Here is a 15129-nt window from a genome sequence, read left to right on the forward strand (position 1 = left end):
TTGGAGGGCCCCACAATAAATCCATGGGAGTTTTCTTAAAGCATAATTTACATGTAGTTTATAAATATAAATAATCAAGTGTGGAAAGAAAGTGTTTAACACCGTATAAAATGTTATTTTCCTATCAAGCAAATCCTAATATTTTGAATTAACTCATTCACTGCCAGACATTTTCAGACACTGTCATGTCATGTCATCTTCCAAACCGTTTATCCTGTATAGGGTCGCGGGGAGTTGCTGGAGCCTATCCCAGCCGTCAATGGGCGAAGGCAGACTACACCCCGAACTGGTCGCCAGCCAGTCGCAGGGCACACATAGACACTGTCACTGAGCGGGAATCGATCCCACGCTGCCCGCACACAACTCAGGCGTGTGTACCACTACACTATCAGTGGACATTTTCAGACACTCTTTTACTCTAATGTTTGAAAAAATGTGAAGCAAATATGAATACATTCCTGGGATTGAATGGCTGGACTGTGAAACGACAAGAAAATTCGTCAATGGCAGTGAATGAGTTAATAGCACATTTTTTTTAAATTTGAAGGTCTTGTCAGCTTTAATTTTGCTGCATTTGCTGATTTTATATTTCGATCGAGGTACCGTTTCGGTACCGGTATCGAGGTATTTTATGCAGGTATAGTATCGGAATCCAAATTTTGGTATCGTGACAACACTGAACCAAAGTGTTTGGACTTCGACAGAGTCAGATGAGAGATATGCAGTAAATTACAATTTTGGGGGGCTGTGTTCAAATCAGACCATCAGAAACTAAGCTACCACTTGCCATCAGAACATTTTGCAGTATTTGTTGCAAGCATCCAGCATAGAAAAAACCCAATGACATTATTTGTGAGGTGCAATAACAACACGGAACCATTCACTGAAAAGAGGATTTGGACTTGCTCTTCTCGCCATGTCGAGAAACAAGAAGCAGGGTGACATATTAATAGCCTTAAACGGCCTATTAATAGACTTAAACACTTAACACTACAATGCCTATGACTCCACATACACACTTGACACACTGTGAGTGTAACACAAGTGCTTTACTGAACTTACAGCACAGCAGAAACTTCAGAGCTTTAGTAATAGGATTATATGGTGTGGAGGCTCGGAGAGATAAACGCATGAATGGGGCTAAGTGAGTTGGTGGGATTTGTAAGACTGACCAGCAAACGTCAGCGTGTGGTGGTTCTCCACATGGGGATACTTGTGTTGAACGCTACACATGGAACCATGCAAACAGATCCAAAAAGAAATATGCAGGGAATGCTGGTAGAACAAACTAGAGGTCCGTAAGGCTTTTGTCTCTGAGCACTACACAACTGATGTGTCTATGAAAACAAATAAATTAACAAGCACTTTTGAAAAGCCTGCAATTGGCTGGCGACTAGTCCAGGGTGTACAGCGACTCTCGCCTTAAAAGTGGGACAGGGTCCAGCACATTCGCAACCGTAAAAATAGGATAAGAATTGAAAATGGATGGATGGAAGTGGCAAAATGGCCGCCCCCTGAGATGCCTGAAAAAAATATTCCACAAATGCAATATTAATCAGAATGCTGTGTTTGGATTAGTGGAGGCACATATAACCTATTATTGTAAAGAACATTTTCCCATTGACTTTCGCTTTAATAAGCTTGGATCATCCTTTGTGATACTTTGCTCTGCCTTGCAACAGTCTTTTGTCATTTTTGGGATATTCAGTCTCCAATTTTGTAGTTAAAAACCACGTTTATTTAGGTGGAGATCGAATGACTGACTCAGCCAATTAGACTGATTAACAGTGATTCATTTTGTGCTTGCGGTGCTCTACCAAATGTTCCATTGTAACCAAAACCCTCTTTTAAATATGGGACACAAGCTGTCTGGATGTTTTGCAAGCCAAATCATCAACATGAAGACATCAAGCCGGGCTGCGGTTCTGTTCGCCTACAATACCCTAATAAAGTGGCCGTATGAATAGCAACAGCTCATCTCAGGGGAACTTGCTGCTTATCTAAAGCTGTATATCTTGAAGCTCGCCATGAAAGGAGGAAAAGAAACTGAATGTTGCGCTGACGTGGCTTGCTGGGAAGATTTCAACTATTAACTCTTGTCTCAAAACCACTGTTTAGCTTTGCAGCCCTTTTTAACATCTTTTGTCAAAAGCGCACATTAGAGTGAGCGAACACGCAAGTTAGTGCCTGCTATTTGGAATTGTAGTAAATCAGGCCTACATGTTTGATAACTTGGAAAATGAAACCTCATCCAGAAGAAAAAAAACATTTTCTGTGAGAAACCTTTTAAGAACGTGCTACCCGCTGAAGGATATTAGTCCTCTTTTACATTTTCAGTTGTGACACATGGCTTCCTGCTCTCTGACTTCTTGTGATCTCCTCGTACATTCTTCATCCTCTCTCTCTTTAATCTAAACAGTGTTGGTCACGCCTCACCTCGCTCTCCACCAAACACGGCACAGTTCCCATCGGAATCTTAAAACGCATTTAATCAGCCGATTTTCCTGCCGTCACAATCCACATTCAAGCCCGCCTCCCAACACACACACACACAATAACTCCATATCCCACCAAAGATATTACGCTAACGCACATGTTCACCGTCAAGCTCCATAATATTCGATCAATTATGGAAGGACGTGGAAACAAATCTGTTGAGACTACATGCTGAGAATATGCTGTCACCAACAGCTCTGTGAGCTTTATTTCACACATTAAGTTTTGTTACCGGCATATGATTAAACATGCTGCTATTAAAACGGAAAATTGTGTTACAGTATATATATTTCCAGGTGTTGAACAGCCACATTATGTAGCTTGCGGCAGCCTGTTGCCCGTCTCGCACATTCATGTTAACAGCAAACACTTTCATTCACCTGGCTGCTTTCAATTATGACGCAACCATTGTGTTGGGGCAAGTAAAAGACAGTCTCACGTTGATTACAATGGCCTGCAGTCGTAAAATCTTGGAGTCTTGCATGTTCGCCCGTGACTGGGTAGAGATGCAAGCCAGACAAACATGTCCTTGTACTTGCACATGTAATGAAATGTGGTTTAAATTCCAGTGAGAAAAGACCCCAGATTGTGCCGGGAATACACACACGCACGCACAGGGATCCAATCACAAATGCCAGAATGATCTTGGACATATGTTGGGGTGCACGCCAAGCACAGCAGGGGACACCAAACACAATAAACAGTTGCTTGTTGCGGTCTGCGGTTCTGTGTGCACTGTAGCGCATCTCTTTGGGCTTGTTTAGAGCGTTTACAAGGGAGTTGCTTTGTTTGCAAGCTGCACAGAAGCAAACAACTCGTTGTGTTTGTGTGCCATTAGCCCACCTTTGCAATCAGGTCAAGGGGCTGTCCGCAGGACCGAGGCAGGGCCGATGTCATTTCCAGAGTCAGTTCAGGCACTTCCTGTTGTAGGTAGATCTCAAGCATGGATGCCAGCTGAGACAGACCTTGTTTCTTTTGCTCAGACATGGAGGTCAGGTCTGTGCACACACACACAACACAGTTGTTTTATGACGTACCAAGCAGAGACGTAAGCACAAAATGCATGTCTTTTAGGGAAAACATACGTGATTCATGTTCGTTTAATGAGTAGAGCTCCTCACTCCTGTTCTTTGCTGGATTCATCTAAACGATACGAGTTAGGCGGAAAACACATTTAATTTGCAGCATCAAAATATTCCCATCCTCATTTAACTCGGGAGGACGTTTTTGTGACACCAACAGATGGGCCATTCGTGTCTTCTGTTGAAGTGCAAACATGACTGCAATAAAGCGTCCAACACAGGAGAAATAAACAGCCAACTAAATGAAAATATTACTTCTGACTGAGTTATCCATTTCTTACAAAATACTACAGGGATGCAGAGCATTCCCGAAAATAAACCATGCCATGGACAGAAAAGGGCATTTTAAGGATTGTTTGCCTCAATCTACTGTACCTAGGAATCGAATTTACCTCACACTCGAGAGGAGTTATTTTATTTATCTGGATGAAACTGGACTTTTAAAATTGCACAGAAATGTTCAACGAAGGAACTAGAAACCTTCAAAAACCCATGCTGTGTTGCCATTGTGGGAACCAGAGTGTACATTTTGTTACAGGCTATATCTACTCCCCAAACCTTAGTGACAAACAGTGTCATCATTTGAAAGACCAATCATGAGGACAAAATAAAAGATTCCCGAAGCGTACGTACCAAGGCAAAAATGAGCCTTGCAGCCAATCGGACGGAGTCGGTAGGAATTCTGGGAAGGATGCTCCGGAGACATTTGCACTCCCTCTTATGGTCAGACCATGCTTGTTTCTGTATGGTAGAATAATTTCAAAAAACAATTTAAACATACAACACTCAAAAGAGCACATGCACACATAAAGTGAAAGTCAACCCTAACATGTTTTTTTTTTTTACAGAATATGTTCTATGCAGGCCCACTACCTGAATTACGGCAAAATGATTAATATTGTGTTGGTGGAACATAAGTTAAGCAGCAAAATGCACCCACTTTTAGTCATCTCAGGGGACGGTAATTTTGTCACTTGTGTCGACTGAAGATGACATCGAAGTTGCTCAGGGCTCAGCTAATGACCAATCACGGCTCGCCTGTTTTCTGACGCTGAGCCATGATTGGTTGTTATCAGAGTCCTGAGCAACTTCAGTGTAATTTTCAGTCGACCGAAGTGACAAAATGGCCGCCATCTGAGCTAGCTAAAAACGGGTGGATTTCTCATATTCCACAAACGCAACATTAATCAGAATTTCCGTGTTTAGACTCATGGGCCTGGGAAAAAAATATGTTTGGATTGACTTCCCCTTTCAGTATTATACCTGGCAGGTGATGTTGCAGTAGCGAGCCATCTTGCACTGGGAGCACCGCAACAAGGTCTCATGCCTCGGCACAACAAACACACATAATACAGTAATTATAGTCAACTGAGATTTCATTAAGCAGAGTACAGCTCCCATGATAAACACAACAGTGATTTGAAACAATGATCAGTTATCATATAGGTCTAAAATACGTGATTATAGACTTCCCGTTGGTTGTATACACATACTGTACAGCAGGGATGTCAAACTTACTTTCATCATGGACTATATTACGTTTATGGTTTCCTCTTAGTTGTCAAAACTATGAAAATTATGAACGTATAATCACCCATATTATTACCGGTACATATACACAATTGCTCAAGCATTTCATTGCTACTGAAAATAGGCGTCGTTTTGATGCTTGTTTGCTATAAGGAAAAAAAAGCAAATCTCAGAAGGACAAAAAGGCAAAACTAGTTTTGAATAACGGCATTGTCATTTGCATATTTTTTGAAGGGAAGAACTGATTTAAAATTTTAACAACAAATTGAGTTTGGAATCAGAAATCGTGGAAAATCATGACAACCAAATATAAATGTTTTGTTCAATTGACATTACTAAATTATTTGGTTAAAAAAAAATTTAATATCTGTACAAAGTGAAGAAAAACTGCCCAACAAATCAATTGAGCCCTTGAGTTGTCATTCTCTTCAACTTTGTCATTGTGTAGTATATCCGCTTTTAACGCCTGTTTTGACAAATCGTGTATAATTTTGTATAAAAAGCTCATGCGAGAAGAGTTTTGTGGCAGAATTTGTGCACAGATGTTTTACGATTTCCCAGAAAATGTTCATGACACCACCATGTTATCTACCAAACCATCTTTCAGATTTGAATCTTAAAAGCAACCCATGAGATGATTGCTCACTCCATTTGTTAAATTGATGCTTATTTTTATGTATGTGTGTGCCGCGTGGCCCCAAGGTGTATTGCCGGCCTTTCCAGGATGCTTGTTAGTCTGATAACAATCCAGAGCACCACAGTACTTGTCCACTCCCCTGGGCTAAATACTGGCACTGGGGAAAGCATCATTTCCAAACACACACACGCACAGACAGAGTCACACAAACTCTCAGGAATAGTATTGATTTGTATAGATGTGTGAAGGCTGCAGTAAGCTATAGCTACAGCACATACAAACACAGATATCAGTGGAACAATCAGCGGAACCTCCCAAAATATTCAGTCAAAAACATGCTTTCAAAGTTGCACAAAAACCCTGAGTTCCTACCTCTGCCAGGCCATAATATGATTTGCTTTTCTGGGGGCTTTTTTGTGCGTTTAGGTATTGTGATGGCACCACGTAAAGGTAAAAGTGACGACAAAGAGGAGAAATATGAAAAATGGCATTTGTTTGGTTGTTCAGACAAGTAGCAGCACCATATCTTGTGAAAATTAGCCATGCCTTGGTGAATATGGCTCTGTCCTGGCTATTATATTTTGTGGATTACATAGAAAAATGTTTTTTTAAGTTTCCCGTCTATCGTTTATCACCTAGAGAATGGGCGTACGTCATAGGCGGATGGGCGCACCGGTCCACCACATATGCCCAGCTCTGGTAGTACAGTAGTAAAATGATTTGTGAAAAACAAAATCATCTTGTACCTCTAATTAGATTTTTAAGAAACCACCACCACCCGTCAGATACAGAAGGTGTGACTGATGAGGTGCCAATCATTTGCCGTGCATTCGCAGACACATCACCGAAGCCTTACGCTGACTTGTTTCCTTAGCCTTCAGGAGCTGGGCTGAAACTACTGTGGAATATTTACATCTGGATAGCAACAAAAGGTAAAAAGTAGGAAGGCTACATTGAGGGTACATTCAAATCGTGTTAGCAGTTTTAAGACTGCAAACTCCCCTTTAAAATTACAATTATGTCCGAAAAATCTGAGCACCAGTGTACTGTAATGGAGTGTACTGTAGTGCTTCCATTGTATAAAATTGTTGCGTTCTTTTACAGGCTTTATACCCAAAGACTTTTTTAAACGTTTTAAATTATTTATTTATTTCAAATAGACTAAAACACTTGTTTTGAAGTAAAGGCTTATCATCCAGCATATGGGCTGAACGACAATACAGTGTAATATGAAAAAGATCGTCATTCTTGTATGCCAGTATTAGCCACACCACTTTAGCATTTCTTATATAGGCCTATCAGTGTGGGACTCGAATCGAGTGCTGCATCTGGCTCCCAGAGTCTACAAAAAGAAACCAAAACAGTCCCCTTTTCTGCCCCCTCAGAATGTCATTTATCACCATTCTCCATCCATCTCCTCCTGTCCTCCCTTTCCAATCTCAAATTTTATAGACCTATGCCGGGGCGAAGGTTGGTGCAAACACAGCTATTCTTGTCATGTTGAGACAGAGCAGAAACCTGAGAAGCCACCCACGGTTTTAAGAAACCCACGGCGGCAGCGTGAGACACGAGGCAATAATAACAACAGATAGAGAGCCGAGCCAGACCCAAGTTCAGCAGAGCCCCTCGCTTAAGTTACACATTTAACGTCTGGTTACATCACAAGCCGGCGGCGGCAGGAAGTCCCAACATCTTTAACTCAAACAGGAAGACTGATGTTGACCACAACCTTATTTGGGGAAATGTTTCTACTAAGCCTGTAGACAATGTAAGAAACTAACCACATATGGAATAATACATGGACAAACATGCAACACAAAAGCCAGCTCTTCCCTCAGAGAATGGTCTGACCATATTGACGGCCATGTTGCGCCGAGGCAAATGTGTTGTGTCAGCAGGAATTGACATCGCAGCGAGAACAAAAGCCGAGGAGGTGTCACGCGAAATACATTTAATGAGGAGGAAAATCAATTACTCTCCCATGTTAAACATGATTAAGGGGAGATAACGGTGTAACCTAGCAACAAAGCCAGAATTGGCATTTGTAGTAATTCCGTAAATTAATATTTGCAATTACAGGTAGTCTGCAAGTCCACCAGCGGAACTGAGCAGTTTAAAGCCTGTATGTTATCACTGAACTGTATTTCTCTTTTTTTAAATTCATTTTTTGGTTTAACTACAAATAAAAAAGGGCAAAAAGTGACATTTTGAAAACTGAAGAGACATCAGAACTCATCTACTGTATATTTCATCATTATTAAACAAAACGCCTCTAACGGCTTGCAATTAAGGAAGAATGTTGTACGTGATGAAGAAATAAACATACATATATAAACTAGACTGACCTAGGATTGTTTATAGTAAGGTCAATAAAATAGCCATGGGGCATATTGTTAGGTACACTTACACAATTATGCTGAGAGCTGTTGCTAACATTTTGGTTAACCTTATTTAGCTAAGTGAGAGGGCCAGAATTAAGAAACAGCTCTCCTTAGATTGTCCAAGTGTACCTAATGTTGTGGTTGCAGTGGATAGTGTTTATATGCACAGTGACTCACAACTGCACCACAACAACTGTTGTTATGGAGACCGCTACAAGGCTGATATGCACCAAAGTCACTCACTCACGCAAAAATGCTTACCCAGCGGTGCCTTGACTAACGAGTTTAATTCATTCCGTGTCATGACTCAAAACACTCAAAACACAAATCTTCCAATGAAATGGATAGAAATACCATTAATTCGTTCCAACCCCATAAACGTTCTTAATAAAACTATACAGTAATGAGTATATCATTCATTAGCATGTCTATGGCATTTTGTGTTAGCATTAAGCTAGGGGACTTTTGTCAGACAAAGTAATGTGCTCTGCTTAAATACAAAATGTGTAATTCCCTGTGTTTAACTCACAGTAAACTTAAACTAGGAGTACAAATAAAAATGTTTTCTTTAAAGAATTGTTCACTATCTACCAAACTGCTGCTTGTCGTGAAGTTTCCTGGCATCATTTAAAGCTCTTAAGTCAAACATGCGCTCGCAACTCAAGACAAAAAATAAATATCAGTCAAGTGAAAGGCAAATCTGAAGAAATGAGAGGCAGACCAGCATTTAGGAATGGACTCCGTTTGTATATATAAAGGAGGACACCACAAGCAAAACAGGAAGATAAATATAAAAGACTACGGAGAGAAAAAAAACTCCCTCAGAATTCAACTTGTTGATGAGCATCCAACTGTCACTTCATATTTCCATACACCGCCCTTTATCACTTTCAACGCCGTGCATCGCTCTCATCTTCAGCCATTTCCCTTCATTACACTCCGTCTCAACATTCTCTCTTTTAATCTTCTTTTTTTTCCCCCCACTGCAATTCCCTCCTTCCTCCCCCTCAAGCTGTCTTCTTTGGATGCCCTGTGAAGTTGACGTCTCCTGTATGGCAGGTCCAAGGTTGGAATGCTAGCACGCTATGAAAACTCATGAATAACATTAGATGGCTTTCATTAGCAACATTGAATTATGAAAAACACTATCATCTGGTCTTCCTTCACTTCCTGGACAGCAGAACAATTAGTAGAGTTCTGATTGCAAAACTTAATACAAAATTAGAAAATTGACAAAAATTAAACAAGCTGCTGAGGGGCGCTGAAAGAAGGCAAAAGAATAACAAATGGGATGGACATCGGGTTTCGGCATTAATGTGCAAGTGCCTAAAAGCGTGCACTTATTAATGAGAGCACATGTATTTTTTTTTTTTTTTAGTTCATCCTATCAGATGCCTAATTAGGCCTACCTCAGCATGTCTGTGTGTGTGTGTGCTGCATGGTAATTAATTTCCCGAGAGTACCGACTGCAGTGCTGTTAGAGCTGTGAGACTTACTTCTTTGCATGAGTGTGTTTAAGATTATTAATTTGTGGGGTCTTCTTTTCTGAGCTGTCCGGTTGAGCTTGGGTGGATTTTCTCATTTGCAGGCTGAATAGCTAGTGCGCCGCGCTATGACTTTCACTTACACGACAGCCGTATAATACGTGGTAATTAAAAACAAGCACAACTTAACTAATGAATCCTACATGCTGGTGGGCCAACACACATCGTGCTGTCACTTGCAACATGTTTAAAAAAATAATAATTTTTTTTTCAGTTTAGACTGGAAAGCTTACAATAAACGTACACAAGGCGAATACTTCAGTGAAGTCATTACAAAGCGTTAAAATTTGGAGCCTCCACTGTTCTGTGTATGGATTCTGGATCTGGTCGTCTGCCACCAGCAGACCAAGACAAGATAACCCGCCACCAGGCACACAAAACAACAGACCGGTTGGCAGGGTGGAGCTAATTAGTTTGAAAGCACTTTACACCATAAATAATTTCAATTTCATTGTACCTACCCGTACAATGAGATAAAGGATTTCTATTCTCTACTCTACTATAGCACACTATTATAATTCACTGACATAAGATGCCAAACAGCTCAGTGAGACAATTATCCAGCACAACTGCCCTTCTAGTAGTGTTGGCAGTGAGGCCCTGTGTGTGTGCGTACGTGTTTTCAGTAAAGAAAAAAGACGACAGCTGTGTGGCATTGAGAGCAATCTTGCTGAGTTCTTAATGGCTGTTTGGAGGATGATTCACTAACACCTGAGGGGATTCATATGGAGTTGTGTTTCATCATAATGACGCAAAGACAACCAAATGCAAACACACACATGTTCGCGCGCACACACGCGCACGCACCTAACCTTCAGAAACCTTGTTTTTTTTCCCTTCTAACCATGTTTATTCGTTGTAAGGTATATTTTGAAGTACGTATGGCCTGATCACATCGGAAGCCTGAGTCCGGGTCACTTGATATTGAGCACTGCATCCTGATGCGGTGATCTCGGCAATGCATTAAGAAGAAAAAAAGGAATGTATCAAGTCTGTCTCAATTGTCGTCTTTTTTTTAAACAACTATCACAACATGATAACTTCTTATATGGCTTTCGGTGTAGTGTAGTATTAGCTCAAACCAAGTAACACATTTCTTAGGGCCCGATGATGAATTGGCTGGCCGATGTAATCGGCTGAAATCTGCAAAAATCACGGGAAAAAATATTAAAATAAACAAACAAAATGGCAGATTTTTCTTTTTCAAACACACTAACACATTACAATCAATCATTGCCCAAGCCCTAGTTTTAATGTCGTTGGCCAGTAAAGATGATTGTAGCTAGTTTTACTAGCTATTTTAGCTAGTACCACTAAAACACAGTCAAAAGTTGGATTCAAACACACGTATACAAAGAAGCCTACGACCTTAACGGAACGCCTTAGACCGCTTGGCCATCTGCAGGCACTTGAGTCAGTTGCCATTATATTTCTTGTTACTACTACATCACATTATAATTCCTGTTGCACTACAAGCTGTCAAAAAGCAGGAATAGATTGTGTTTACCCTCAGGGGCACTTTATTGAATAAGCTTTTAATGCAAAAATATTGTATGTGCGTGGCTTTACCACAACAGACTGAACTGCAACTACTTCTAGAATATAAACACACAACTTTAAGGTCGTTGTTTGAAATTCAGATAAACTCCCACTATTGCACATTTCCCCATTGTGGGGCTGATAAAGATTATGGAATGTAATTAAATATATTAACGGGGTTATAATTGCCTATATCAACTAGACTGTAACTATGACACAAACTGTGATCCAAAACATTGTCATATTTCAAACTCATTATAAAACATTTGCCTGAATAATAAATGATTTACAGATTATTTGAGTTTGAAAAAAAAAAAATGCACAAGTGCACATGGTACATGTTGCGAAAACGCTCCATCAATTTAGCTCCTCCCCGACCGACAAAGATGTTAGTCTCTCAGTTAAAATGTATCACTTCAAGACACGTCCTTGACACCAATTAATATTTTCCTTTTAACCAGGGCTTTGGTGTCATCATGTGACATCTTATAGCATGCTATAGAAAGAGCACGAGAAACACAAATAGGTTTCTCAGCAAATTGCTGGCGACAGGATCCATGGGAAAAAATGCCAATCAGTGAAATCGTGAAGAGGGAACTGTGACTACACTGTACTGATATACTGTGCGTGCGTGTGTGTGAGTGAGAAAAGGCAAGAAAAGTTGTGAAAAGCAGAGGACAAACAATCTACGTGAAGAATAGGTAGTACGAAAGATTAGAAAAAGGGAAAATACATGTGAATGATGGACAGATGAGTGGGAGGAATATGAGGAGAGAAGGCAGCTAAAGAGCAAGGGAAGCCAGAAGAAGCAGATGGGAGAATAAATCAAGACGAGGCGACGAGGGACGGTGGGAGGCGGAGAAGGGGAAGTGCTAACGTGCATGATTTCCCTCCTCTCATCTTTTCCTGTAAACTAGTCGACAGTGTGCATCTTAAAGCAGCAATCTGTATGCTTCATGTGGAACTGCATCCACACACTTATCTGGGGGATTGGGGGCAGGGGGTGTTAAGCAAGAAGGTGGTAGGGGGGAGCAGATGGGCTGCACGTAACATGCTTAAAGTGGAAGTCAACCTAAAGATATTTTTTTCCAAGAATATATGTTCTATGCAGGCCCACTAGTTGAAAAATGGCATTATAATTAATAGGACATATGAGTTAAGCAGCTAAATCCACCCCTTTAGCCATCCAAGGGGGTGGCCATTTTGTCACTTCTGTCGACTGAAAATGGTCACACCCCCTCAGGGCTGAGGTAACGACCACGGGTTGTTGTGTGATGTCATTTTCAGTCGACAGAAGTGACAAAATGGCCGCCCCCTGAGATGGCTAAAAACGGGTGTATTTTATTGCTAAAACTCATATACCACAACCTAAATATTAATCAGAATGCTGTGTTTCAACTAGTTGCACGTGGTGACGTTAATATAATTTATCGAAGCTGGCAGACGGACAATTTAAGTTTTACAGCACTACGTTATCGTTCCCGCTCCTCGCTTTGTGCCAATCACTGCTGGCAAAGAAAAGACGCTATGCTTGTGTCATTTCATCGAAGTATTGGCGGGAACTACAAAGACAAAGAAGTAGACGAGGAAGGTAACCGCTAATCCTCATTTGGCTAGTTAGTTACGTGGTCACTAAAGTTAACTTAATATGCACTCGGTACCCTTAAACTGGCAGTGATTCAAGATATCTTCAGAGTGACTTTGAATCCCAGCTACAAGGAACCACCCCAGTTGGGGCTTGGAATAGACTCTATCCATGCACCATTTCCACATTCGGGGTACGGCGGCATGCTAACTTCCGCACACTAGTCAAACGCTGCGCATAGCGATCACATTGATGGCATCAAACTCTTAAGAATAAATTTGGAATTTGCTAAAATGACGTCAAGTTACCGCGTTAAAGTTTTACTACTCCAGTCATCCAAGTGTCGACAAAGCAATCAAAGCATCATATCTGATTTAATGAGTAATTTACCGTTTGACAGTACATGCAGGTCTGTGTGAACATAGGATTCTTTTCACATGCTCAACTCAACTTTGTTTGCAGAGAACAAAAACAACCACATCATAGGATAGAAAGCCTTCATTTTCATGCTCTATGGCGCGGATGCAATAAAATTGAGGTTAGGAAAACATAAAAGACAAGCAATTCTAAAATAAGGAATAATAATGACAGCATAGTAACTGTAGGATGAGGATATACGTTCCCACAAAGCTTTGAGTGGCCGACATCATACTCTCGCTGCCTGGAGAAAGAGCGCACATTCCTGAACCACCAAGGAGCTGAACAAGGAGAGGAGAAACGCAAAGCAAGATGAGCAGACTACCATTGTCAATTCGATGTTGCAAGAGTTCAATTGTCTCGCCCAATGTATAAACTTGCTATCTCCTTTGTAGTAGCGACTCACTGGTAAATGTGTTCAAATGAAAGTCTGAAACATACCACAGAGTTGGCTGGAGGAGAAAGCTACTTTGTATTTAAAAAGTCACATTTTGAGATGACATTTCCATCTTGAAAAGCACCACCTCTGCCACAGCCATTTTAACACAATTTTTAAGAATAAGTTTGAATGTTATTTTTCCTCCAGATGGTGTCCCAGTAGCTTGAAATGAACGCACACCGGCGTACCCAGTCGAATTGTCCGCCAGAAATGCGCCATGAGCTCCACAGTCCATTGTGACAGACACAAAAAAAAACTGCCATTTTACTTTGTATTTTTTTTTCTCCCTGATTTTTTTCCCCCTCACTTTTTGGGTCTTTTTTTTTTCTTCCGGTTCAAACCTTGGCTTTGGTGTTTCTCTGTAGAACTTGCATGTTCTCCGTGTGCTTGCGTGGTTTTTCTCTGGGTATTCCGCTTCCTCCCAAACTCAAACACAAAGTACACACTAGGCTAATTATAGACTAAAGGGTCCACTCCACAGAAGATTATAAAATTTATCATTAATGGTACTTTATTTACACTGACCTTTGAAATTTGACCAATAAAACTCAGAACCACTTTGTGTTTTTCCCCCAAAATGATCCCTCCTCATCACTCTGATCAAAGCTCAAATAGATGACCTTGGGCTCTTACCATCATTCTAGTGAGTGTGCGTGTGTGTGTGTGCATGCGCGTGTCATTTCTTAGTATTCATCACTCATTACTTTACATTTAAGCCTTCAAGGCCTGTAATTAACTACAGCTTTGATGACCCACAGTCCCACCTGCGCAATATGCATGCACACACACACACACACAAGAAGTATCTTTGTTGGTGCAGTGAGACACAATCACACAAATAATTGTGCACACACATCATGCTGTCATGCTGAGAGTTTAATGATGGATGAATAATGAAAACAGGACAACAATCGCTTTTCTTCTTTAAGACCAATCCTTGCCTTTAGCTATGTGTGTGTATGTGTGTTCCTTCTACATCTGTTTGGTGACAGCAGCTCAAGTATACAAATCTCTCACTAATATCAAATCAATGAATGACTCGGCCTCTAATGGCAGCGACGCCCCCGCAGGCAGATGTAGTCATGCCACTTATTCACTACCCTAATAACGTGAACAAACCCTGAACACGTCTCTTGACCAACACAAGCACACACGCACGTGAACACACAATGGAATTCAGTGAAGGTGCAAACTATTATTGATTTCTCTTGTTTTTACTCTATCTTAAGATGTGAGAGGGTGAATTTGTTATTTCATATTGAGTAAATGTCAAGAATTAATGTTAAGGCTTGTAGTCGATAGTTGTAAAGCAGCGTGTGTGTTATTTAAACATTACCTCCATTTTAGCCATAATAAGTAAGTAGGCCAAATTTGATATATTTTTCCCCACTTCCAATCAAAACCAGAAAAGGCACAATGATGGGACGTCTCCAAGAGATCGTCCTGTAGTGCAAAGTTTGCTCAGAGTGGTGTTTCCTC

At 40.7% G+C, this 15129-nt stretch overlaps 1 protein-coding gene across 4 annotated transcripts in view; it reads right to left on the minus strand.

Moving 5' to 3' along the window:
- smyd3 (SET and MYND domain containing 3) overlaps positions 1-15129 on the minus strand; it is a 53378-nt gene that overhangs the window by 35726 nt on the left and 2523 nt on the right. For 3 of the 4 annotated variants that reach the window (XM_086026057.1, XM_086026055.1, XM_086026053.1), the window contains exons 2-5: positions 4842-4905; positions 4212-4319; positions 3582-3639; positions 3340-3494 (exon numbers count right to left, since the gene is read on the minus strand). In XM_086026057.1, the coding sequence (XP_085882183.1) occupies positions 3340-3494; positions 3582-3639; positions 4212-4319; positions 4842-4905 (385 nt within the window). Of the gene's footprint in view, positions 1-3339; positions 3495-3581; positions 3640-4211; positions 4320-4841; positions 4913-15129 lie in introns of all 4 variants that reach the window. The other variant, XM_086026056.1, reaches the window with a different exon arrangement.

Source organism: Filicampus tigris, chromosome 3, assembly GCF_054856515.1.
Source record: "Filicampus tigris isolate MCC_2025a chromosome 3, RoL_Ftig_1.0, whole genome shotgun sequence".
Taxonomy (NCBI): Eukaryota; Metazoa; Chordata; class Actinopteri; order Syngnathiformes; family Syngnathidae; genus Filicampus; species Filicampus tigris.